Source organism: Neophocaena asiaeorientalis, unplaced genomic scaffold (genome assembly GCF_003031525.2).
Source record: "Neophocaena asiaeorientalis asiaeorientalis breed wild unplaced genomic scaffold, Neophocaena_asiaeorientalis_V1.1 scaffold497, whole genome shotgun sequence".
NCBI classification, from domain to species: domain Eukaryota; kingdom Metazoa; phylum Chordata; class Mammalia; order Artiodactyla; family Phocoenidae; genus Neophocaena; species Neophocaena asiaeorientalis.
The window spans coordinates 37,308-64,123 of record NW_020174568.1 but is presented as its reverse complement, the minus strand read 5'-3'; the positions used below and the strand labels follow the sequence as shown (position 1 = coordinate 64,123).

At 49.3% G+C, this 26,816-nt stretch overlaps 1 protein-coding gene across 4 annotated transcripts in view; it reads left to right on the top strand.

Annotated features, from left to right (window-relative positions):
* UXS1 (UDP-glucuronate decarboxylase 1) overlaps window positions 1-26,816 on the top strand; it is a 60,221-nt gene that overhangs the window by 12,372 nt on the left and 21,033 nt on the right. For 3 of the 4 annotated variants that reach the window (XM_024757974.1, XM_024757975.1, XM_024757976.1), the window contains 3 exons: window positions 1,470-1,530; window positions 13,570-13,750; window positions 25,012-25,116. In XM_024757974.1, the coding sequence (XP_024613742.1) occupies window positions 1,470-1,530; window positions 13,570-13,750; window positions 25,012-25,116 (347 nt within the window). The remainder of the gene's footprint in view (window positions 1-1,469; window positions 1,531-13,569; window positions 13,751-25,011; window positions 25,117-26,816) is intronic. The other variant, XM_024757977.1, reaches the window with a different exon arrangement.

The window sequence follows — 26,816 nt, the reverse complement described above, 5'->3', positions numbered from 1 at the left end:
CGTGACTCTCTCTAAAACCCTTCAGCCTGGAGGGGATGAACCCTCCGTGGGTGGGTGAGGGAAGGGAGACAGTCAGGACGGCCTGGAGGAGAAGCGGGCTGGTGGGCAGCACGGGGAGGGTGGGATGGAGCTGAGTCAGCTGGGCCCGTGGATGCTGGGAGCTCAGACTGAGGCTGGAGCAGGGGTGTCGGGCCCTCGGAGAACGGGGTACCGGGCAGGTGGGAGGGCTGCCCCGGCCAGTGCTGGGGCTTTGTCATCCTCCCCGGCCCCGCTTCATCAGGTGCTTGCTGTGGTGGCCGGGTCCCAGGACGGCTTGCGGGCAGCCCTCTGGCTCGAGGGAGCAGGAAACCCGAGGTGCCCAGAGCGCCTGGGGGTCTTGCCCCAGGGGTGTGGACGGGGTCACAGAACTGACACAGGAAGGCTGGCATTCTCACCATCCCCTGGGCGTCTCCCAGCTGCCTGCCTGTGTTTGGCGTCTGCATGGCGAACTTGACCTTTTGAGAGCCTGGAAGCTCCTACAGGGGATCACATGCACTGCCAACCCGCCCAGCTCTGTTGTCAGCGAGCTTCACTCCTTCAGGAGACGAGAAGCACCTGCTTCAAGGTCTTCTGTCTGAGGACCTGTCCTGCGCCGTTCAGTTCAGCCACTGAGGAGATGCGTTCCACGTCCTGGCTGCGGGTGTGGGGCGGATGGAGACAGGGCCCCCGCCCAGCACATCTGCAGTTAAAATAATAACTCTAGAGCTGCTTTCTCCACATTTTTTAAAAAGCCCTTTTGTTTCTGACCGAATCACTTTAAGAGTGGATATTTCAAGTCTATATTTATCAACTCTCTTTTGAAACTTTATATGTCTTTTATGCTGCCCCAGCCCTGGAACATCCGTGTGGGTTGGGGACTGGTGGCACCTTGATGGGGGCAAGAGGCATTGAAAGATAAGGTGAGACCCCAGACAGGTTCAGACGGACCATGGTGGGCAGAAAGGGCTGATGCCCAGTCGCTTTGTCCAGGGCCCCCAGCTGGGTAGGGGGGGCTGGAATTGTGAAACTGCCCGAAGAGGGGAAGAGTCTTAACACCTTCTCTTCCTCCTGGGGGTACAGTCGGCAGGGCTGGGTCTGTGACCCCACACAGCCGATATCTTCCTCCCAGGCCTGGGCACGGCATCTCGAGAACGCCACCCCTCCCGTGTTTTGTGTTCAGCCCTGGCTGCCGGTGGCTGGTACTTCCTGACGTTTTCCCTGTCCAGGGATAGTATCACATGTCACACCTGTGTGATTGTAAACAAGGAGCAGGTTGATCTTGAGCTCAGGGTTAACCAGTGCTTGCTTGGTTGCCGCAGCCCTCTTTTGCAGAAGAGAGGGGAGCAGATAGTAACAGTTCTCAAATCCGGCATTTGTTTTGGTGGCAAGTAGAGAAAATACTCACATGAGATGTTTGACTCTTTCTTTTATAATCTCTTTATGTTATACAGCTTCACCCAGAAATACCCGCCTGTAAAATTTTTATCAGAAAAGGACCGTAAAAGAATTTTGGTAAGTTTACACACCTGCTTCATATTTGTAATCGAGGAATTTGCTTTTTAAATGGAAGTGTAATTCACAGCCCATGAAAGTCACCGGTCCAGTATATACAGTTCAGCCTGCACAGTGGTTTATGGTTTGTTCACAAAGTCCTGCACCAGCTCCACATCCTAATGCCAGAACATTTTATCACCCAAGGAAACCCCATAGCCATCAGCAGTCATTTCCCATCCCAGCCCCCTGCCCCCCCAGCTCCTGGCAACCACGAGAACGACTTTCCGTCTCTATGGATTTGCCTGTTTGGGGCATTTCAAATGATACAATGTGTGGTCTTTCTCTAAAACGTCAGTGTTTCCAAGGTTCGTCTGTGCTGTAGACAAATCTGGACTTCACTCCTTTTTAGAGCTGAATAATATTGCATTGTGTGGTGGTACCGCACTTTGGTTGTCCAGTTATCAGTTGCTGGGCCTTTGGGGTTGGTTGTTTCTCCTTTGAGGTTATTGTGAATAATGCTGTTGTGAACAGAACGGGCGGGTACAAGGTTCTGTGGACATAGGTGTCCTCTCCTTTCGGGTATATGTACACCTAGGGGAGGAATTACCAGGTCGTATGGTGACCCTGTGTGTAACTTTCTGAGGAAATGTGAAACTTTCCGGAGCAGTGGTTTTTAAACCCTTTGCTGGTTCACACACCACCTTGATAAATACACTGGGGGCTTCCTCGGCTAGTGGTCCGCTTGTTAAACGCGAATACAAATTCACCTGTGAAAGAACCCCACGTGCGTGCCGTGCAGCAGTGTGTCCAAGGAGATCGGCACCTTTGCATTTTTAAGAGTGCCAGCTTTGTTGAGATATAGTTCACGTACTGTGCAACTCGCCCCCTAAAGTGTACAATTCAGTCGTTTTTAGTACATTCACAGGGTTGTGCAGCCATCATCGATTTCAGAACGTTTTGTCCCCAAAGAAGCCCTGAGCCTGTGAGCAGTCACTCCCCATTTCCGCAGCCCCTCCACCCCTAGGCAACCAGGAATTGACTTTCTGTCTGTGGACATGAGCCAGTTCTGGTGTTCATACAGGTGCAGTAATGCACTGCTTGGCCTTTCGTGACCAGCTAGCACGTTTGTAACATGTATTCATGTTGCAGCATTTATCTGTCCTTCACATCTTTTCATTACCAAGTAATATTCCATGGTATGGATAGGACACATTTTATTTATCCATTTATTCTATGAGTCATGTGGCAGCCCTTTAAACTTTGGAGGAACTGCCAGACTGTTTGCCACATCGGCTGCACCGTTTCACATCCCATGACACGCAGCAGTGTATGAGGAGTCCGATTTCTCTACGTCCTTGTCAACGCTTGTCATGATAGGTCTTTGTGAGTAGCCCTGCTCGTAGGTGTGAAGTGCGCTCTCATTGTGGTTTTGATTTGAGTTTCCTGATGGCTGACGATGTTGAGCATCTTTTCATGGGCTTATTGGCCATTTCTGTATCTTCCATGGAGAAATGTCTACTCAGACACTTAGGCCATTTTAAAATTGGGTTCTTTTTCTTTTCATTATTGAGTTCTTTATCCTAGATCTAAGTTTCTTATCAGATACTTGATTTGCAAGTATTTTTTCCCCGTTCTGTGGGTTGTCTTTTTGCTTTCTTGATGGTATTCTTTGAAGATTTAAATATCAGTGAAGCTTATTTTTTCTTTTGTTCCTTGTGCTTTGGTGTCACATTTAAGAAGTCATAGCCTAGGGTCTTCCCTGGTGGTGCAGTGGTTAAGAATCCCCCTGCCGATGCAGGGGATGTGGGTTTGAGCCCTGGTCTGGGAAGAACCCACGTGCCACGGAGCAACTAAGCCTGTGCGCCACAGCTACTGAAGCCCGTGCACCTAGAGCCTGTGCTCCGCAACAAGAGAAGCCACCGCAGTGAGAAGCCCGTGCACCACAACTACTGAGCCTGTGCCCTAGAGTCTGTGAGCCATAACTACTGAGCCCACGTGCCACAGCTCCTGAAGCCCACACACCTAGAGCCCGTACTCTGCAAAAAGAGAAGCCACCGCAATGAGAAGCCCGTGCACTGCAACAAAGAGTAGCCCCCACTCGCCACAACTAGAGAAAGCCCGCGGGCAGCAATGAAGACCCAAAGCAGCCAAAAATAAATAAATAAATTTTAAAAAAAAAGAAGAGGAAGAAGTCATAGCCTAATCCAAGGTCACAAAGATTTGCCATGTTTTTTTTCTAAGAGTTTTACAGCTTTAGTGTCTTACATTTAGGTCTCTGATCCATTTTGTGTTCATTTTTATGCATGGATTTAGATACGGGTCTCCTATCCTTTGGCCTGTGACTGCCAGTGGTCCAGCACTGTTGGCTGACAGGACCAGTCATGGCCTGTTGAATTGTCTTACCACCCTTGTCAGAAGTGAGCTGACCGTAATTGTGAATGTTTATTTCTGGACTCTCAGTTCTGTCTGTCGATCTATATGCCTATCCTTGTGCCAGTACCACACTGCCTTAATTACTGTAGCTTTGCAGTAAGTTTTGAAACTGGGAATTGTGGGTCCTCCACCTTTGTTCTTCAAGATCATTTTGACTGTTCTGGACCCACTACAGTTCTTTGTGAATGTTAAGTCCAGCCCGTCGGTTTCTCCAAAGAAGCCAGCTGAGGTTCTTACAGAGACGCATGGAATCTGTTGGTCAGTTTGGGCCGTATTGCTATCTTAACAGTCTTGTCTTCCGGTTCTTGAACGTGGAGTGTCTTTCCATTTATTTAGGTCTTCAGTAGTTTCTTTTAACTTTTTTTTTTTGTAGTTTTCAGGATACAAATTTTGTACTTTATTTGTTAAATTTATTCTAAAGTGTCTTAGCCTTTTTGATGCTAGTATAAATTGAATTGTTTTGCCAGTTTCATTTTTCTATTGCATGTTCTCTTGGTAAATAGAAATACAATTGACTTTTGTCTTAATGTCCTGCAACCTTGCTCAACTCGTTGGTGAGTTCTAATAGTTTTAAGTGGATTCCGTCAGATTTTCATGCAGGTCATGTTATCTGTAATTATAGGTGGTTTACCTTTTGCCTTTTCAATATGGATGCTTTGTATTTCACCTTCTTGCCTAATTGTCTTGGCTGGAACCTCTAATACAGTGTTGAACAAAAGTGGGAGGAGCAGACGTCCTTGTCTTGTTCCTGATCTCAGGGGAAAGGTTTCAGCCTTCCACCATCAAGGGCCGTGTTAGCTGTGGGTTTTCAGAGATGCCTTTCATCAGGTTGAGGAAGTTCCCTTCTCTTCCTAGTTTGTTCATTTTGCAACCACCCTTGCACACCTGTGATAAATCCCAGCTGATTACTGTGTATAATCCTTTTTTGTATATTGCTGGATTTGATTTGCTAATATTTTGTTGAGGATTTTTATGCTTATGTTTATAAGAGATATTGGTCTAGAATTTACCTTTCTTATGAGGTCTTCTTCTGGTTTTTGTATCAGAGTAATAATGGCCTCGTAGGATAAGTGGGGCAGTGTTTTTTCCTCTTCTACTCTTTGGGAAGACTTTGAAGATCTGGCATTACAGTTGACCCTTGAACAACATGGGTTTGAACGGTGCCAGTGCACTTATATGTGGATTTTTTTCAGTAAAGACACACTACAGGGACTTTCCTGGTGGTGCAGTGGTTAAGAGTCCACCTGCCAATGCAGGGGACACGGGTTTGAGCCCTGGTCTGGGAAGATCCCACATGCCATGGAGCAGCTAAGCCCATGCACCGCAACTACTGAGCCTGCGCTCTAGAGCCCACAAGACACAACTGCTGAGCCCGCGTGCCACAGCTGCTGAAGCCCACACACCTGGAGCCTGTGCTCCGCAACAAGAGAAGCCACCACAATGAGAAGCCTGTGCACCGCAATGAAGAGTAGCCCCTGCTCGCCACAACTAGAGAAAGCCAACATGCAGCAACGAAGACCCAGTGCAACCAAGAAAAATAAATAAATACATAAATTTACTTAAAAAAAAAAAAGACACACTGCAGTCCGTACTACACGATCTGTGGTTGGTTGAATCTGCAGATGTGGAACCACAGATGTGGAGGACTGACTGTAAAGTTATCTTGGATTTCCCACCGTGTGGTTGTTTGGCACCCCTGACCCCTGAGTTGTTTGAAGGTCTACGGTAAGTCTTCTTTAAATGTTTGGTGAAGTTCACCAGAGAAGCCATCTGCACTTAGGCTTAATTCAATCTCTTGTTACAAACCTATGCAGTTTTCTGTTTCTTCTTGAGTTACTTCTGGTAGTTTGTATCTCTCTAGGAATTTCACTGCTTTAGCTGCATGTCGTAAGTTTTGGGAATGCTGTTTCTTCATTGTCGTTCATTTCAAAGTCTTTTCTAATTTCCTTTATAATTTATTCTTTGATCCATTAGTTACTTGGGAGTGTGTCATTTAATTTCTACATACTTGTGAATTTCTCAGATACCTTTGTTATCGATATCTAATTTCACTCCCTTGTATCAGAGAACATACCTTGTGTGATCCGGATCCTTTTAAATTTGTTGCGGCCTGTTTTATGGCCTGGGCTATAGTGTCTCCTGGAGAACTTCATGTGCTCTTAAAGGGACTGTGTACCATGCCGCTGCTGAGTGGAGTGTTCCATAGGTCTCTGTTCGGTCCAGGTGGCTTGTCACGCTTTTCAAGTGTTTTATTCCCTTGTTAATCTGCTGCATAGCTCTGTCCAGTATCGAGGATGAGGTATTGATGTTTGCCGTTTTTGTTGTTGAATTCTGTTTCCCCCTCTGATTCTTTCAACTTCACTTCATGTATTTTGGGTCTCTGCTGTAGGTGCATAAATGTTTGTAACTGTTATATCCACTTGATGGATCGACCCTTTTGTCCTTATAAAATGCCCCCTTTTTATCTGTGAACATTTTTTGTTTTAAAGTTTATTTTGTCTGATAGCATTGTAGCCACTCCGTCTTTCTTATTGTTGTTTCTATGCCGTGTTTTATATTTTCACATTCAGCGCGTTATATCTTCGAGTCGACAGTGTCCTCGTTAGACAGTGTGTGGTTGGATCTCATTTTTTCTAGTGTTCTGCCTTTTGAGTAATTGTTTAATCCATTCACATTAATGTTATTTTTGACATAGTTGATTTTTATTTTTGCCACTTCATTTTGTTTTGTTTGCTTCACATCTTTGTTCCTCTGTTCTCCATTACTGTTTTCTTTTGCATTAAGTGAATCTTCTCTTGTATAACATTCGAATTCCTTTAAAGATTTTTTTTTTTTTACTGTATTTCAAAAATTTGTTTTGTTCCTGGTTGCTCTAGTGCTCACCACATACGCCCTAACTCATGACTCTGCTCCAGGTTTATACTGTGGTCCAGTGAGGTGTAGAAATGCCCCCTGCATTAGTTCTGTGTATTACTTCTATCCATGTTACAAACCCAACACACTGTTACGATTATTACTTTATACAAGTTTATATCTTTTAAATAAACTGAGTGAATAAAGCAGAGAAAGGATATATTTATGGAATTTGTTACATTAACCTTTTTATAACGTTTTTATCAACCTTCATTTGTTCCTGTGGGTTTGAGTTAACTTTGGTGTCATTTCCTTACTGCAAACAACTTAGCTCTCACCTACCTTCTTTGCACTATTGTTGTCAAATATATTTCTGTATTTTATAAGGATAAATAATATATTATTTTGTTCAAGTGGCTTTTTCTTTTTTGTTGTGGTAAAATGTATCTAACATAAAATTTATTAATCATTGTTAAGTGTATAGTTCTTTGGCTTTAAGTGTGTCCGCATTGTTGTGCTAAGTAGTTTGGTCTTTAAATTTAAAACAATTAAGAGGAAAAGGGAAAAAATGCAATTATGTTGCCTTTTATAGTTACTCAATTACTTTATTCTCCCCCCACCCCCCAGTATCGTCTGCCTTGGGCCTGAAGAATTTACTATTTTTTTTTTTTTTTGTGGGATCTTCCCGGACCGGGGCACGAACCTGTGTCCCCCGCATCGGCAGGCGGACTCTCAACCACTGCGCCACCAGAGAAGCCCGAATTTAGTATTTCTTGTATGGCAGGTCTGATACCAATGAATTCTCTCACTTCTTACCTCTCCCTGTTTTTTATCTCTATAAGTTACCTTTGGTGTCTGTAGATTCTCGGCTGTAGTTTCTCTCTACTGCTTTCTCCGTCATTTGTTATGAAACGTCAGCTGTGAGTCACACTGGGGTTCCCTGCGCTTCAGGGGCCATTCTCTTTTCCTGTTGTTCAGTTTCCTGCGGCTGCTGTAATAATTCCACCAACCCCGTAGCTCAGAACAGCAGGAGCTCCCAGCTCTGGACGCTGGAAGTGTAAATCCAAGTTGTCGGCAGGGCTGTGCTCTGTCTGGAGTCGTTCCCAGCCTTTCTCTGCACTCTGTTGTGGCCAGTAGTCCCTGAAGCCCTGCCTTGTGGGGCATCACCCCAGCCTTTGCCTCCATCACCAAGCGCTTCTCTCCCCATGTCTCACGCTGGACTCACGGTCCACCCTGATCCACTCTGACCTCACCTGAACTAATTACACCTGCAGTAGCCCTGTTTCCAAATAAGGTCACGTTCTGAGGTTCCCAGGAGGACATTTTGCAGGACAGTATTCAACCCAGTGCACCTGCTTTCAGACTTCATCTTTGTCTCTGGTTTTCATCATTTTTAGTGTGACGTGTCTGCGTGCATCTACCCGTGTTTACATTTTCCTACGTGGAGTTAGTGGAGCTTCTTGAAGTGTAGGTTACTGTGTTTCCTCAGCTTGGGGAGTTTCAGCCATTGTTTCCTTGAGCATTTCTCTGTTCCTCTTTCTTCCTTTTTCCCGTTACACGTTGGGGTAGTTATTGGCGTCTCATGCTTGCTAGAGGCTCTATTCACTCTCCCTTATTTTCTTTTTTTTTTTTTTTTAAATTATTTATTTATTTTTGGCTGCGTTGGGTCTTTGTTGCTGCGCGCGGGCTTTCTCTAGCTGTGGCGAGCGGGGGATACTCTTCGTTGCGGTGCGGGGGCTTCTCACTGTGGTGGCTTCTCTTTGTTGTGGCGCACAGGCTCAGTAGTTGCGGCGCACGGGCTTAGTTGCTCCACAGCATGTGGGATCTTCCCGGACCAGGGCTCAAACCTGTGTCCCCTGCACTGGCAGGCGGACTCTCAACCACTGTGCCACCAGGGAAGCCCTTTCTCTCTGTTCTTCACGGTGCATAAGCCCCTTTGGTCCAGCGTCAAGTTGGCCGATTTGTGCTTCTCCAGATCCGGAAGATTGTCGGATCTCTCTGGCCCACGTTTCTTTTTGGTTTCTGTGCTTGTCAGCATAGAATTTCCATCTGTTTCTGTCTTTTAAGTTTCCTCTTTTTTGTCTCTTTACTTCCTTAATCTGCTTTCCTCCAGCTCTTTGAGTATATCTGTGGTGGCTGCTTAGGAGACTGTCACGTCCGTCACCTGGGTCCCACAGGCAGTTTTGTTGCCTGGTTGCTTTCCTGTGCCTGAGTCACATGCAACTGTTGCTTTGCACATCTCGACATTTTTGGTAGAAAACTAGACATTCTGGGTAGTTCATTGCAGCAGCTCTGGATCCTGATGGCCCCCTTCCCCGAGGCCTGTTTTATTTTGGTTTGCTTATTTATTTGTTCGGTGGCCTGGCTGGTCTACTTTGGTGACGTCTGTTTCCCCTGGAGTGTGAAGGTGTGGTGGCCGCTCCTTAGAGGCTGCAGCCTCGGGAGTGGACACGGTCACCTGGATGGCGGTGGTTCCAGCAGGGCCCTTGTCACGGTCTCCTTCCCCGATTGTTCTGTTGAGCTGTCTGCCTTGTGTGGTAGGCTCTGATAACTGGCCGGTGGGGTGATCTGTCCTTCGTCAGGGCTTTGCATTATAAATTGCTCCTCCCTTTTACCTAATTAAATTCTGGCCCCTTTGCAGAGGGAGACTTGAGCCCAGTCTTGGAGGTTTGTTCTGACCCGGGAAGGCTCTTGGGTCTCTCCCCGGTTCTGTCTTCTAAACCAGCTGTTATCATAGAGCTGCCAGCCTCCTCCTGACTGCTTGCCACCCTGATCTCCCTTATGCTTGAACTTCCCCACTGTCTCTTCCAAGTAAAGTCAGTTCCTTTAGGGAGATCAGTAGCGCCTGACCAGTTACAGACTTCCGTGCCTGGGGCAGAGCTTCTGCTCCGAGTGGGGGGTGGGAGCTGGTTGGGGGAAGGGAGCGCTCGACCAGCAGGCTCGGGGGTCAGGAGTCCAGGCCGAAGGGGACGAGAGATGTGGAATGTGGGGGCCCTGCCCTTCCTAGGGAGATGCTACATCTTTCACTGGGAGCCCCTATTTTTGGCCCACACCTGACACTCTCACCGGCTCTGCACTGGGTGGAGGGTGGAAGGACAGAGTGAGCCGGGGCTCACGTGTCCAGACTCTCACGGTTCTTATTAAATTTTGGCAGATTTTCATGGATAAATGTTTCTGTATCTGCTGTATGCCCTTAGGACAAAATCCAGACGCTTAAATATTGGCTTTTGAATTAATTTTCTCCTGTTGTGGTTGTCCTGTTTCACCAGGTCTGTGGAGCTCCTGGTATATCTGTGACCTTGGCATGTCAGTGGTTAGGACCCGCGGGCGTCTGTCCTTGGCCGTCATCTCCAGTGTGGGATCGTGCATCCCGAACACCAGTATAACACTTGTTAAACTGTTTCCCCCCAAAAATCTCCCTTTTCTTCTAGAAGTTACAGGAAGTCTCTTGCCTTTTGGGGTGGCTACCAAATCTCACCCTGAGTAGACTCTAAAGCCAGTTGTACACCCATCTTTTGGGTGATTTCCGTCACATCAAAAATGTGTAAGTATTTAGGCATGAATTGAGAAATACATCAGTGAAGAGAAAAGCTGATTTTCCTAATCTCCCTGCGGCCACACGCCAGAGTGATCAGAAAATCCGAAGCTCTGCGCAAATGTACAAACCCTGCACGGCCTTGCTAGAGTTCTTGTCATTTCCACGTGGGATGGTTTTCCTGCGGTGCTGGGCACTGTCGAATTCTTTTCACGCATAACCACAATCCATGAGCCTAGTGTTTTTGACTCATCTGCCGCCTCATAGGTTAAGTCACATCTCCGAGTCATTTGGTGCCCAAGGCTGGCATATGGTTGCTGAAACTTAAAGCCTTTTCAGTAATTGTTGACGCCTTCGCACAAAGAAGAGTTTTGTTCTGAAAGACATCCTTTTTTCTTTTTTTTTTTTTTTTTTTTTTTTTTTTTTTTTTGCTGATGGGGCGGCATGAGATTGCGTGCCGCCCTGAGCTGGGCCCGCTAGCTGCCTGTTGGCCCCGACAAGAGCAAGCAGCACACGGGGCAGAGGTCACGGACTGCAGAGCCAAGCAAAGCTGTGCACGGCCTGATCTGTTCCGCGTACGAGGCCTGTGTGTCTTCCCACCGTCCGCTCCCTGTTAACTCAAAGGCCTGCGTTCAGCGGTTATTTTCCTGAGGAGGCTGCCTGAGTGCTAAGCTTCTGCCCGTTTTGTTTCTTTTTGAAATGCTTTCCTAAAGGGGTGAAATTGGTTAGGAGAAACATTTTATTTTATTTTGGTTTTATTTTTTTAATTTTTAAAAATTTATTTGCTTTTCATTTTTGGCTGCATTGGGTCTTCATTGCTGTGCGCAGGCTTTGTCTGGTTGCGGCGAGCGGGGGCTACTCTTCATTGCGGTGCGCGGGCTTCTCATTGCGGTGGCTTCTCTTGTTGCGGAGCTTGGGCTCTAGGCGCACAGTCTTCAGTTGGTGTAGTACGTGGGCTCAGTAGTTGTGGTGCACGGGCTTAGTTGCTCTGCAGCATGTGGGATCTTCCCGGGACCAGGGCTCGAACCCGTGTCCCCTGCATAGGCAGGCAGATTCTTAACCACTGCGCCACCAGGGAAGCCCGAGAAACATTTTATAACTACCCAGCTAGGTTACATAAATCTTAAGTATTTTAGATAGAAAGGAATTATTCAAGAAAAAAAAATTTTTTTAATCTATTTTAAGAAAGGCTAAGGTGCTTCCAGCATTTGGTCACCAGAGACTAGTGCAGTGTTGGCAGCCGTCGTGTATGATTTAATGCCCTGCGTCTCTGCTGGCTCCAGGCCTCACCAGTTATTTTAGGTGCAGAGATAAAGTTAGCAAGCTACAGAACATCTTATTTTAGGAAACGTTTGCATATAGATAATAGAGTTACATTAAGAGGGGTTAAATTTCTTCTGAAAAGATGTATTTTTTTTTGCAGAAATATTCATATAACGTCCACAATTTGAGACATACAAAATAAAATTTGTAAGGAAAAAAAGATGTAATTTTTCTGATTTAAAAACTGTGGGAAAACGCAATAAAACAAAGGTAAGATAAAATGAAATCTTGCCCCGTGAGGTAATCACCAGTGGTGAGCCAGATTGGAAATCCAGTTATTTTTCCAGAAAATTATTTTTTCAAATAATCATTCAGGCGTACAGGTAAAGTGTAAGAGCGCTAAGATAAAACACACACCAGACAAGTCGACAGGTGGTGGAGAGAATATGAAATTAGGACGACTGGGCTGATTGCGTCATTCCGGTGATCTGGGGATCTTGGCCCAAAACTCCACCCCGCCAGATGTCAGTTCGCATCCCTAAAGCAAAGGGGTTTAGAAAATGAGGCTTCCGATAAAGAATGGACGCAGCTGATAGGAAACTGTTGGGTATCAGGGCTTCTCAGCCATGCATGTTCTAAGTGTCTGTGTTTTCATCTGAGCACACACATCTCTCGGTGGTGGTGGACGGATGGCTCTTCTTGGGCTGGTCTTACCCACCCCCTCCCCCAATCTGCCTTTCTCCCCGAGGCTGCTCTGCTCCTGCCTGCAATAAACATGGGAATTACATGTCAGATTTTATGTGAACAGAGGACTTCATGGCAGATTAAATGTTTTAAAACCATAGACCTAGATGTTAAGGTGCTTTTTCTTTAGGTTAAAAGGAGTGGGTGTTTTCTCTACTGTTAATTCTTTCTGTTTGGAACAGGAGGGTGACGTGAATGTGAATTTTGAAGGAGCAGAAGGCAGAGGGGAGGGGAGAGCAGGAAAGGCAGAGAATATGGTTTCCCATCCCACGTCTGTCTTCTGGGTTTCTTCTTTTCGCTCCTATCCTCCAAAATCAAAATACGCTTTATCTAGCCCCCCCACCACTGACACTATTTAATTTGAATAAAGTCTTTTTATTTAAATTTTTTCCAGTCATAACTGCCTTTACACATTTGGTGGGTTTAAGTTTTAGAAGCACATGAGTGGTGATCTTCCCCTCGTGGGCCCCCCCGAGCTGCCTTACTTCTGTTTGGCTCGGTTGCCGACACTAGGTAACCAAAGAGTGGAACTTACTCATTTAGGGCCTTGGTCTGCACACAGTGTCTGTGGCTTAATTTGTTCTTATAAACAATTTGGAAGATACTAGTTCTTCAGGAGGTTTTTTTTTTCTGTTTTACTCATCATTTCCCCATTTTATTTTAGTTTTTAAAAAATTTCTTTTTAGTTTTATTTTTTAACATCTTTATTGGAGTATAATTGCTTTACAGTGGTGTGTTAGTTTCTGCTTTATAACAAAGTGAATCAGCTATACATATACATATATCCCTATATCTCCTCCCTCTCGCGTCTCCCTCCCTCCCCTCCATGAGATTTTTGAGTCCAGCTTCAGTATCACGTCCTTTGTTTTTGGTAGTTCACTGCATAGATGAATGTTGCTGATCATTTTTTTAGAAAGTGATTCTAAAAGTACTAGAACCACGTAAGTGATGCTCAGTGTCGCATGCACTGAAACAGGGGCCTTTTAATAGCGTCAGACTTTGAAACTCGTGACTGCTGTTCTCCTGTGCTGTCTAGTGGCGGCAGTTTAGATTTGCAGGCTGCTTAGAAGTTCTGGAAGTTTCGACTCCCTGCTCTGGAGTGAGAAGAGATGCGCTTTGAAACCTTCCCGGTCCCCCTTCCCGCCCCCTCCTCTGTTCAGTGGAGGCCGCACCGGGACCCCTTGCTCGCACGGGTGCTCACCGCACCCTCCCCTGCTGTCCGCACACAGGTCACCGGAGGCGCGGGCTTCGTGGGTTCCCACCTCACAGACAAGCTCATGATGGACGGGCATGAGGTGACCGTGGTGGACAACTTCTTCACGGGCAGGAAGAGGAACGTGGAGCACTGGATCGGCCACGAGAACTTCGAGCTCATCAACCACGACGTGGTGGAGCCTCTGTACATCGAAGGTGAGCGCGAGGGCCGCCCCGTGCCGGTTGGTGCCAGGCGGGCAGGTGGGCAGGCTCGACGGGGCGGCGGCCCCGGGATGCCGGCTGCCTCGGCCATGCGGAGGCCCTGTTTTGTTTTGGAAACGGTCTCACCGCGTCCCAGGCGCCACCCTGGCCCCTGTGATGGAGAACAGCCAGGATGGGGGAGTCTGGATTCGCTGTCACGTGGCAGCCCCGCATTCGAGCCTCGTGGGCTATTGAGGGGGCTCGATCAGGGCCCCTCGGTCCGGTGGCCTCACAGTCTGATGCTTGCCGGCTGTGGGGAGTCACTTCTAGCCTCCAGGGAGCTGGCTGATGGAGGATGCTGGGCTCATGACGAATCGCTCCGTGTCAGAGTTCAGAGTCCTCCGGTAACTCTGCCACCCTAAAGGAATTAGGTTTGGGGGGCGGTGGTGGGTTGCATGGTCGTCCCCAAAAGACGTGCACCTCATGTGCACCCTCACTTGCTCTGGCTGCAGCCCTGAGGGTGGGAGGCTGCACCCACCTGCACTTGGTGCGTGCCACCTGGAGCCAGGCGGCTGCCCAGCTGCGGGCCTGCTGAGGCCGCACACACACTGCGGGGGTGGCTGGCGCTGCTTTTCCCACGGCCCCGCATCGTGGGCCTCCTCCCCATGCATGGAAGGAACCTTGCAGAGCTCGGGTACTGACTGGGCAGTGCTCTGGTGCCGATAGGCCACAGTTTATGTAAATCTCCCCGTGTTTACAGGTCTCCAGTGCTCCATTATGAGTATCTTCGAGTTTTACAGCCTTGGTAGAGAGCCCAGACGTGAACTGTGCTAAACACTAAGAAGTCCCCTTCGTTGTTTGGTGGTGTCTGTTTCGCTAATACGTTAGTAGCCTTGAGCGCTACCTTAAAAAACTACTAACAAAAATAGTTTGTTAATTTGGTAGAAAACCCATGGTTTGGTGTACCTATTTTTGGTTACTGAAAAGGTTAGACTTTCTAACATGCTAATTCCCAGAGGAGATCCAAGTAGTTCTTCATGAGGATGTTAACTCCTTTGTGCCTGTTTAGTAAACCGCCGGCCCCTCCTGGCTTTTGCCTTGTAGGTAGACAGCCAGACTGAGCCGCAGAGCGACTTGGCTGTGTGCTTGGAGCTCTGACGCCACAGCTGTTCTAGGCCACTTCTGCCGCTTCTGGCGCTGGACTCCACGTAGAGGGCGCGCGCGCGCACACACGCACACACGCACGCACACACGCACGCACACACGCACGCACACACTCTCCCTGCCCCTCACTCCCCCGCCCCCTGTAGTGCGCGGGCTTCTTCCAAGTGCCAGATTGCTCCCGCCCGTCCCGGCCTCCTCGCTCTGTCCCGCAACGCCCGCCGGACTCTGAGCCCCTCGCATGGAAGGGCCGTGGTTCGGGGACAGTTGTGCTTTTCAAAGGTGGTGATCCGTCCTACCCACTGAGGTCCCAGTCACAGCTGAACTTAGCTCGATGGCATGAATGACTCACTCCCCGCCCCCCTGCTTTGCGTGGTGAGAGTGTGTAACAAAGTACAAACACTCGGTGTTACTCTCTGTAGGTGCCTTTCTCCTAATAGAAGCAGCCTTAGTGGGTCTGATATGTACACACAGCAGGAATGTCTTTCTGCTTTGGCAAGTGCTCTGCTTCCCGGGCTGACAGGTGTGGGTTTTAACGCGGCAGCAGAGGTGCCACCTGGCCTGGCAGCACCCCAGCAGGGCTTCACTAGGCACACGCTTCCTCCTCTGGTTGTTTTCAAAGTGCAGCCATCATGCTTTATTCTCTGTCCGTATTTCCAGTGGGAAAGTGACTGTTGTATGGGCTCAGGATGTGGTGGTCGATGTGGAAGATTAGCTGTGAGTGCGGTAACTCGCGTCCGGGCTGAGATGGCACTGTGACCCCAGGGGCCCCCTCGTGTAATTAATTATGAAACGATCAGACAGGAAGCATTGTTGTCACGGGGCTTACGACGGAGGCCTCTGTGTTGTCTGGGTTAGATGTTTGGGGGAGAACATCATTGCTTTGGAAGGAATCATAAGTAATTATTGAGATAAGTTAATCGGATTTCATGTAGCTTTAAAAAAACTCTGGATTTTACCCACCACAGCGTTTAAGTTTCAGATGTTGAACCCATCCTGCGAACTGGCTCTGGAAGGGGTAAATTTACCTATTCTTCCCACCCACCCATTCAGGACACTGGGAGGTTTCTGAGAAGCTGGGGTCGGGTAGAGGGTGTGTGTTGTCTGTGGGGTGGACGCCAGGCCATCGGGACGGTGGTGATCGCTGAGCTGCGGCCCAGGACGCCTCTGTGGACACGGGTGGGCGTCTGTCAGGGGAGGGGGCCCCGGGGAGGCACAGGACAGCGGGCAGTGACTGGGCTCTCAGAGCAGAAGGGAGCACGGAGCACTGCGTAGTGGGGAGGAGCCGTCTTCGTTTTCGCGGGTGGCTGGATGGACTTCAGGTCTCTGTTTTGACCTGTCGGGAGCCCGGAACAGTCCTTCCCGTCCTCACAACGGGGAAGATGAGCAAGCTGATGACCCGTGGCCTTCTCGGCTCCAGCAGGGGGCGGAGGTCGCGGGGCAAACGGCCACCTGGGAGCTGGAGATGGTGGTGGACACAGAACCCTGACTGGGGTGGAAGCAGCTGCGGGCGGGTGGGAGCTGCCCGCGGGCAGGGACAGTGTGGATGGGCCTTGAGTCCGGGCCCTGGTTCTGGGGGTTGGGGGCCCTGTAGTGAGCTTCACCTCCAGGAGCCCCACGAGGTTCTCAGTGACGATCAGCTTTCCAGCATGGGGAGGGGAAACGAGCCTTCCTGAAATCTGCCCAGAGCACCCTGTTTTCCCCCAAAGGCCTCTCAGGGGGACTTCCCCCAGGGCCTGACCGACAAAGAGGAGACGCGGGCCTGGGACCGGGGGGCTCCCCGGCCTTCAGTGGAGACCCCGAGGGTGACAAGAAGCAGAGGAAGCATAGGCCCAGGCCCAGGTAAGGAGGGGTCTCTAGGGAAACTCGGGGACAGCTGGGGACACCAAGCAGGGGTACGGGGTGGAGGTACAGCCTCTGACCCCGAGGGCTTCAGGGCAGCAAGCGCAGCCTGCGTCCAGCCAGTGAGCTCGAACCTCGTGCCGGAGGCCCGTTATCTCCCACCCCTGGTGCAGCATGTGTGCCTTTCAGTGAAGAACTGCAGGCGTGTTCCAGGGCACGAACACAGTCTGCAGAGGCGGAGCAAACATCAGACCCGGTCGGACGTGGCAGAGACGTGGAGTTACCACGAGGGCCGTTTCAGTAACTATGGTCAACGTGCAAAGGATGCTGGTGGGAAAAGCAGACTCTGCAGGGACAGGTGGGTAATGGAAGCTGAGAGGTGGAAACCCTCAGAATCAAAGGGAAATGCCCAAAATAGAAAGCATTGTGCGAGAAATGAAGAGGGCCTTCGATGGGCTTGTCTCAGCCGAGGAGAAGGATAGGGAGCTTGAAGGTGTGTCAGTGAAAACTTCCCAAAGTTGAGAACAAAGAGAAAAAAGCATAAAAATCCAGAGCCGGGGGCTTCCCTGGTGGCGCAGTGGTTGAGAGTCCGTCTGCCGATGCAGGGGACACGGGTTCATGCCCCGGTCCAGGAGGATCCCACATGCTGCAGAGCGGCTGGGCCCGTGAGCCATGGCTGCTGAGCCGCGCGTCCGGAGCCTGTGCTCCGCAACGGGAGAAGCCACGACAGCGAGAGGCCCGTGTACCGAAAAAAAAAAAAAAATCTAGAGCAGAATATCCAAGAAGTGGGGGCAGATTACAGAAGGTGTAACGCACACACAGGGAGATTCCCAAAGGAGAAGAAAGGCGGGAACGGGAGAAACGTGTGACGTAAGGATGGCTGAGAATCTTCCAAAGTTAGTGACACGGACTACACCAGAGGCCGAGGGAGCTTGGAGAACACCAGGCAGGATATGCCCCCAAAATCTGTGCATTCAACTTGTAGAGAATTACTGATGAACAGAAAACCTTGAAAGAAGCTGAGATGGGTGCGGGTCACACCTCACCCACAGAAGAACAAGGATGGCGATCACACAGACTTACCTTCAGGAGCTGTGCAGAGAAGAGTGGACGGAGATATTTAAGTAATTGAAGGAAAAAACCCGCCAACCTAGAATTCACCATCCTGTGAACTTATCCTTTGAATGTGAAGGAGAAATAGACTTTGAGGAATCTGTCCCCTGTAGACCTGCTTTGCAGGAAGTGTTCCAAGAAGTCCTTTAGAGGAGGTAAGTGATGCAGATCTGAAACTCGGATCTGCATAGAGAAAGAAGGAATTTTAGAGGAGGAATAAGTGATGGTAAAATTAAAATTTCCATTTTTCTTCTTAATCTAACAGGTAACAGTTCAGAATAATAGTAGCAGCTCTTGGGTGATTACTGCTCAGATAAATGAAAGAATGACAGCAGTGTCACCAGAGACAGAGGAGGAGTTGGGAATACTCTGTTATGTGAGGCACCTCATTGCCTGTAGGTCAGTCGTATATGGTAAATTATAGGACAACCACTAAAGGGATTTTTTAAAAGGTATAATTGATATGCCAAAAGATGAGAGAGAACGGGATCATCTGCAATGCTCAGATAAAATGAGAGAGGGCAGAAGAGTGGAAGACAAGAACAAGGAAATGAGTAGAAAATAGCTAGAAATATAGTAGATATTAATCCAAGTCTATTGATAATCACTTTAAATATGAATGCTCTAAATACACCAGTTGAAAAACAGATCGTCATAGAGGTTAAAAAACAACAGGACCCAACTCAGTTTTCTGCAGGAAACCTACACCGTATATAAAGATACAGATAGATGAAGGGGATGGAGAGAGGTGAAGCGTGCTGACACGAATCAGAAGAAAGCTGGGGTCGCCGTCTTCACTTCAGACCAACTAGACCGCGGAGCGGGGCAAGCCATCACGGTAAAGCCAGTGCATCCTGATGTAGGGTCAGTTCTCCAGGAGGACGTCACGGTCCTGCCTGTATGTGCGCTTCACAGAGCTCAGAACTGATGGAATGAACAGAGGAGGGGACGAACCACCGTCATAGCTGGGGACTTGGACACGCCCACCAGAATGGACGGGTCCCGCAGGCAGAAGATCAGTGAGGACACGCTCGCAACACCGTTGATCAACGGCATGTGATGGACGTGTACAGACTAGTTCATCCAACGGCAGAACACATTCTTCTCAAGCTACATGGAGCATCTACCAAGACTGACCCCATTCTGGCCCAGAAAGTACACCTTGACAACCTTTTAAGTTTGTTACTAGAGTAGAAAACAATTGAATAGAAATTATATAAGTGTACTTTCAGATCACAGTGGAGTTAAACTAGAAATCAATAACAGAAAGATAGATGGAAAACCACAAAGTATTTGGAGATTAAACAACCCAAATTTAAAAATATTGTGAACTAAATGAAAGAACTGGGTTTCGTGTTTATGTATTTGAAAAAGAATAACATGGAAGAGAATCTTAATTCTTTTCCTCTTCTCAAAAGACGATTGTTTCCTGATGATAAAAGTAATACATGCATGCTACAGAAAATTTGGAAAAGGATAAAAAAGAAGAGAATTTTAGAGGAGGAATACCCAGAAATACTCTGTTCTCGTTAACATCTGATCTTTTCTTTAAATGTGATCTTTTTTAGATTAAACATGCTTAATAGGCAGCATAATTATATGGTTCAATTTTTTTTTAAATTAAAAAGATATTCCGTAAAAGGTCTTTCTCTTGCCTCTGTCTCCAGTCTTCCCAGGTCCCAACTCACCTTCAGGAAACTGCTCTTAGCATTTCTGTTCATCTGCAGTTTCTTTTTCTTTTTTTTTTTTTTGAGGTACGCGGGCCTCTCGCTGCTGTGGCCTCTCCTGCTGCGGAGCACAGGCTCCAGACACGCAGGCTCAGTGGCCATGGCTCACGGGCCCAGTTGCTCCGCGGCATGTGGGATCTTCCCGGACTGGGGCTCGAACCCGCGTCCCCTGCATCGGCAGGCGGACTCTCAACCACTGTGCCACCAGGGAAGCCCCATCTGCAGTCTCTTTATGTGACCCAGTTAACACATCTAGGTATTCATAATTCTTCCCTGTGGGTAGAGAAAGTAGCATTTTCTATATTGCTCTGAACCTTGTTGATTTTCTGCTTTTTGTATCCCGGTGATCCTTCTGTATCAGAATTCACAGCGGGGCCAGCGTGCTGCGGCCACCCCACCCCGGGCCCATCCTCTCCCCAACATAAAAATTACATGCCGAGACCTGCCAGGATGCTGCTTTGAACCTATTTAAGGAAATTATGTGAAAACGGAGAACACGTGTTTGCTTTACTGTTTAGTCTCGTTAATTTGAGCTCTTTCAGGCTCATTTCTCAAGGTTCCTCTTTCCCCAGCCGTGGCTCCTGCACTCAGCCTTGTAAATGGGACAGGGCCTCCGGAGGGTCACTTGGCGGCCGACGGCCAGCACGAACGGCCGTGCTGTTCTTCGTCCCCCAGCTGGGATGCTTGAACGTCACGCTCATTTTTGGTGCAGTTTGTGTGGTGCAGCTGGCGGGCTTTGAGGGCTCTTTTCCTGGGCTGTGAGGGCTCACCCTGCTGCTCTGTTGTTAACGTTTCTTCGTATTTTCCGAGCACCTCTTGTGGCTGATCGTTTACGCTTGTTCAGAAGTTGCCGCTCTCTCCTTGTCGTAATTCCTTCCAGAAGACTCTGTCAGGGACTGGCGCTGTGTCCTCCTGGGACGGGCACTGGAGCTGCTGTCCTTACTGTTGCAGGCAGGACAGCCTCGTAGTAAAGAGGCGCTGCTTAAATCAATGTAAGGAATGGTCTTACAGGGAGTGTCTTGGTCCTTCCAGCTGCGGTGGGTGGGGACAGCCGCTGGGCTAAGCTGTCAAATGATGGAAAACACGACACACCGGATGGAACGGCCTTCAGATGAAATAAGTCCCCAGTGTGCAGCCCACCTCGACACTGGCCGACCCCACCGAGCACTGCTCTCACGTCAGCCTTGCCGTGCAGGCGATGTTTCCAGTTGCAGGTCTCCTGGGTCTGCCCGGGAATCTACATTTGCACGTGCTCTAGGCTGCCGTCCTGCAGAGAGCGGGGCCGTGTGCGGATAAAGCGTGAGGAAGGACGCTTGTGGAGCCCTCGCTGAGTCAGGAGGAGGGGTCGGGACCCCGAGGTCCAGGCTGCCCGCGGTGACCGCGTGAGGTCCTGACCTGGATCGCACTGGCGTGGGCGAGGATACACGCGAGGATGCTCGTGTTTGAACTGCGCTCTCTGAAGTTGCCCTTTTTCCTCTTTGATGCCGTTTCCTTTTTTTTTCCACTGTATGTGTTGTCGCCTCAAGTGTGAAACCAGTGGTGAATCGTTTGTGCCAGGAGGTCACAGCCCACACGCCTTGACTGACGCCGTCTGCAGCCCTGCCGGGGGTCTGTGGACCGGGAGGGGTGCTGGGCAGGCTCCACGCCGTGGCCCTCGCTCTGCAGGCCCATCTGGAGCCCAGCACAGCCCCACTTGCTCGGGCAGCTGTGGGGAGTGACGAGGTGTCCTTGGCTGCTGGGACTCCCTGCAGCCCCTGGGCCTTTTAGCAGGTGGGCGGGAACTGATCCAGCCCCTTACCTACAGAGCTGTCAGCTGGAAAAGATAGCTGTCAGCTGAGGCTGACGGGATTCTGTGAGAACTATCTTGTTAATTTACAATTTGCATAAAACTTCTGTCTGTTTGGGTTTTCTTAAACTATGTGTCAACTCCGAAAAACTTCTGGGGGGTCAGAAAGCAGTCACGGGATTTTCCTCTTAATTAGATCAACCCCTTCAATGAATTCCCATTTGGACAGACTGTAAACCATTTTAAAAGGTTTTGTGTTTTTTTAGTTTCTTGAAAAAGGATTATTCTTTGAACAGCATGGGTTCCATTTTTAAATCAACCCAGTAGTTTTAAAACGTGGTTTTACAAAATACATAAATAATACACATGTAGGTAAAGGTCCAGAGTCTCCCCGCCTGGAGCGTCTGCGGCAGGATGCCAGGGGTCCGGGCACCTTTCATTCAGAAGCTTCCCTGGGGGGCTCTGATTGCAGAGCGAGGACTGAGGAGAATCCTCTGTTGGCCGGCAGGGTCGGGGGTAGAAAGTGGGGGAACAAGTGCACAGACCAGAACTACTCATTTCCAACGCCGCTTTGGTAAAGGCACTGATCCCCTTTTTGCGTTTGCTTTCACCACTCCTAAGCCTCTTTTTCTGTTTTTACCTTCGTCACCATGTTTAAGTGCACTAACCAGCAGTGTGAAGTATGTTGTTGTGAACTAGAGCCCCAGAACTTTTTCATCCTGCAAAACTGAAACCCTGTACCCACCAAACAGTAAGCCCGTCCCGCAGCCCCGGCGAATTGTCGGTACTCGCTGTCTGTGAATCTGACTGCTCTAGGGACCTCGTGTGCGTAATAGAGTCGTAGAGCATTTGTCTTGTGACCGGCTTATTTCATTTGGAGTAATGTCCTTAAAGTTCATCTGTCTTGTAGCATGTGTCAGAATTTTCTTCCACTTTAAGACGATAATGTTCCACTGTTTGGATTTACCTCATTTTGTTCATTGGTCCATCTGCCTGTGAACACTTGGGCGCTTCCATGTCTTGGCTGTCGTGAAAGATGTCGTGAACATGGGTGTGCAGATATCTCTTTGAGACTCTGCTTTTTAATTCCTTTGGCTATATACCCAGAAGCGAAATGTCTTATCATATGTTAATTCTATTTTTAATATTTTGAGGAAATGTCATACTGTCTTCCACAGTGGCTGCAGCATTTACATTCCCACCGGCAGCGTACAAGGGTTCCAATTTCTCCACACCCTTGACAACAACGTTTGTTACTTTCTGTTCCTGTTTTGTTTTTTTGAAGTAGTCATCTGATGGGTGTGAGGTAATACCCATTGTGGTTTTGATTTGCATGTTTCTGATAAGTGACATTGAGCATTTTTTCATACGCTTGTTGGCCATTTGTATATCATCTTTGGAGAACTGTATATTTAGTGCTTTGCTATTTTTTAATTTGGTTATTTTTTGTTCATTTGTAGGAGTTCTTTATATATTCTGGATATTAGCTTATCACATGTGTGATTTGCAAGTATTTGCTCCCATTCTGTAGGTTGCCTTTTTGCTTTGTTGATTGTGCCCTTTGATCTTGGCAGAAAAGTTAAGTTTGATGTAGTCTAATTTGTCTGTTTTTGCTTTTGGTGTCACATCCAAGAAATCTTTGCCAAATTCAGTGTCATGCAGCTTTCCCACTATGTTTTCTTCTAGGAGTTTTATTACTTTAGGTCTTATACTTAGGTACTTAATCCATTTTGAGTTGATTTTTGTGTGTGGTGTAAGATAAGGGTCCAGTCTTATTCTTTTGCATGTGGATATCTAGTTTTCCCAACATCATTTGCTAGAGACTGTCCTTTCTCCATTGAGTGGTTCAGCACCCTTGTCAGAGATTGTGTGATCATACACAGAAGGGTCTGTTTGTGGGCTGTCTATTCTGTTCCATTGGTCTTTGTCTTGATGCCAGTAACACACTGTTTTGTTACTGTAGCTTTGTAATATGTTTTGAAATCAGGAAATGGGAGTCCAACTTTTTTTTTCAAAATTGTTTTGATTATTTAGACTCTTGAGATTCCATATGAATTTTAGGATGAATTTTTTTCTGTTTCTGCAAAAAAAAGGCTGTTGAGATTTTGATGGAGATGATGTTGCAGAGTATTGTTTTTAAAATAAGAAGACTTAAATAAAAATCCCATCAGGAGTTTGCTGGAAAGCTCTTAGCAAAGCAAGAAGCCACGTCAGTAAACACCCAGAAGATGGGACCTGCAGCCTTGCACGTGTAGTTCTTGCCTCCTGTGGTGTATGGTCCTGGTATAGGAAAAACCGTAGTTACCAGGTTATACCATGAGTCTGTCTTCACCTAGAACCCCTTCCCAAAGACGCCGTGTGCACAGAACCATCCGGGTCCTGGTGGCTCAGGTGTCCTCCGTCCCCCAGACGCCCTAGGGCTTGAAAGACCCTGATCGTTGGGGTGAGTTGAGTGGAGACCAAGCCCCCTGCCTGGAATACTAGCCTCTCCTGGTCTGAGGATGAGAAAGCATCGTCCGCTGCTCACCCTGGGGTGGATGTGTCGGGAAACAGCCCCGGGTCCCGGATGGCACTGCAGTGATGCCCACGCCACCCCGGGGGTGACAGAAGACTTTCAGGGGGACAAGGGTGTGTGATGTGGGGAGGTTGGGCAGCGTTTGGTCGGGGGCTGGTCTCTGAGGACGTCATACTGCAGAATTCATCATGGGAACTTTTCTTTTTCAAGTTTGCCTGTTCCACCCGTCATCTCTGAAACCTGGCTCCTGAGGTGCCCTGACCTCAAAGGACAGCAGTGGTCCTGGCTGGGAGGAGGATGCGGGGACAAGGGGTGGAGGGGCAGGGTCCCTGCAGGCGCTCATGTCGGGGCCGAGCCGTGTGGGAGGGAGGGTCCCACTGGCAGTGGTGTCTCGGACCCCGTCCCCTGGCTGGCCTCGGCGGGGGTGGTTTTCCTTGACTGTAGCGCAGTGGGTGGCATCACAGATGCTGTGTCTGCAGGGATGGCTCCCCCAGGGGACACGGCCCTGCCGGCCTCTGCTGTGGGGCTGGGGTCGCCTGACCCTGGGGAGTGAGGGTCGCAGTTGGTGACATTAGAGCGGTTACGTGTGCACCAGGGGAGTCGTGCAGAATCCGAACATTTCACCATTCGTGGCCTTAAAGACCACCCTCCGACTGTCACCTCTGGGTCTGTTGCTTATAATAGCAGGATAAATAAAAACAGAGCAAAAGGCCCTCATCTCCCAGACTTTTGTGCACTTTGCGTCAGCTTTGTTTTATAAATTTAAAGTGTTGTTTATTTTAATATTCATGCTTAACTCTGTCTGAAGAATCAGTCTGCCTTCTGATTTGAGAGCTTTATCTGGGACAGATCTTCTCAGAAAGCAATCAGCTTGGTAATCAGACCGTTTCTGATTAGAGGAGAACAGGCCACGTCAGGGGCCGGCACGTTTCTGTTCCAGATTAATGAGACTTTCTATTTTTGTTTAAAGTTCTTCCCATTGTACACATAAACTAGTTTGTAAGAAGAAGGAAACGTGACAACTAGAATTTCAGCGGAAGACACGAACACCTGTGTTACACGGTCTGATTCTTAGGAGTTCAGTCGTTCAGTGTTTTCCGTGGACGTAACAGGTGTGGTTTTGCCCCCACAGTGGACCAGATCTACCACCTGGCGTCTCCAGCCTCGCCGCCCAGCTACATGTACAACCCCATCAAGACGCTGAAGACCAACACCATCGGGACGCTCAACATGCTGGGTGAGTTGTGGCCCCCTTATCTTGCATCTGCTGTCGGGGTGTCTCGGTCCAGCGTCGGTCACTGACTGTTGTGTTCCAGTTTGATCTTGGTCTTCGGCCGGCGCCCCCCACCCCCCATCTCCGTCTGTGCCCTCAGTGTGACTTGCTTTGCCATCGGAACTTGTCATGGGGGGCGGTAGTGACATCCCCTGGCCCCCGAGCGGCCGCCCTCCCCTCCTGCGCTTTCCGGGACTCGTGGCATGTGAGCCTCGGCGGCTCTGATCCAAGACGGGGTGGGTGGACTGAGCCCACGCAGTTTGGGTGCTGCCCCTGGGGGGATGGGGAGAGCACCCCTCATGGGGTGATGGAGACTGAACTCTTGGCTCTGGACTGACCGCAGGACTCGCCCTGGAAGTGGGAGGTGAGGGCGTGAGCACCGTCCCAGGTGGCCGCATGTGCAAGTCCACAGGCAGCTGGCCTGAGGCCCAGAGTCTGGGCCGTGTACACATGGGCTTCAGTTCCCACAGGTTTAGAAAACCAGGGGTTTGGGTTAAGTGCAAAGTGGAAGAGAGGAACCACTTGTTTAAATGTCAAGTAAAAGGTGGATTTAATAAGGAACGTTTACAACAGGTTCTCCTGCGTTTTAGCTGGAGCGAAGCTGGGAGACAGGCGTGAAGGGCAGTGGGACGGGCGCTCCGTCTCTTACACTAAGTCCTCGGGGCAGCGGCTGTGCAGGAAGGGAAGGGTGCTTCCTCCCATCCAGAGGCGGCGGCGGCCTGCAGACGGACAGAGCCCGATTGTGCTCACAGGTGCGCCTGGTGGAGATGCCCCGTTCTTGGCACTGCTAGCGCCTGCCCCCTCTCCAGCCGCCCAGCCCCTCCTCCACACAGAGCCAGCCGCAGTGCGGGAACAGCCTCGTGTGCACGGAGTTCTTTAGAAAGATGACTTGCCTCCCACCCGTCCCGTCCACTGGGGGTGCTCAGATGAGGATTACGCTTAGGGGCTTGGCGCCCATGGGGGACGGACAGGTTCCCAGAGCAGGCGCCCTGAAGTGCCCTTAGAGCTCCAGGGCGGAGGCTCGGGCTGGGGCTGGAACCACGAGTGAAGGCGGCCTGGAGGACTGAAGGGGGTGTGGGGAAGGGTCTTCCAGGGGCGACGTGGACAAAGGCTGCAGGGGGACAATGGCCAGGCTGGAAGGAGACCCAGTGAGACTCGGTTTTCTGAGCTGGGTGCAGTGTCGCTAGCTCTTCCGCACTTGGGGCGGGTGCTCTGAGCCTGCGGGGCCCTCCCTCTGCGGCGTCACCCCCTGCCGGCCCTGAGCGCGGCTGCATCTTGGTGAAACCTTGTCCAGTTTCAGTGCAAACACCAGCCTCGCCCCAGGAGAGGGCCTCGCCCCAGGAGAGGGCCTCGCCCCAGGAGAGGGCCTCGCCCCAGGAGAGGGCCTCGCCCCAGGAGAGGGCCTCGCCCCAGGAGAGGGCCTCGCCCCAGGAGAGGGCCTCGCCCCAGGAGAGGGCCTCGTGGTGAGGGGTGTTCTGTGACTGTATCCCTGTCAGTATCCTGGCTGTGATGATGTGCTGCTCTTACACATTGTTACCGTTGGGAAACCGGGTGAAGGGCATCTGTCTGGATTACTTGTAACAACTGCATTTGAATCTACGCTTTTCTCACATTGGAAGTTTAATTAAAAAAAAAAAAAAATCTCAGGATCCTTCGGCACTCCC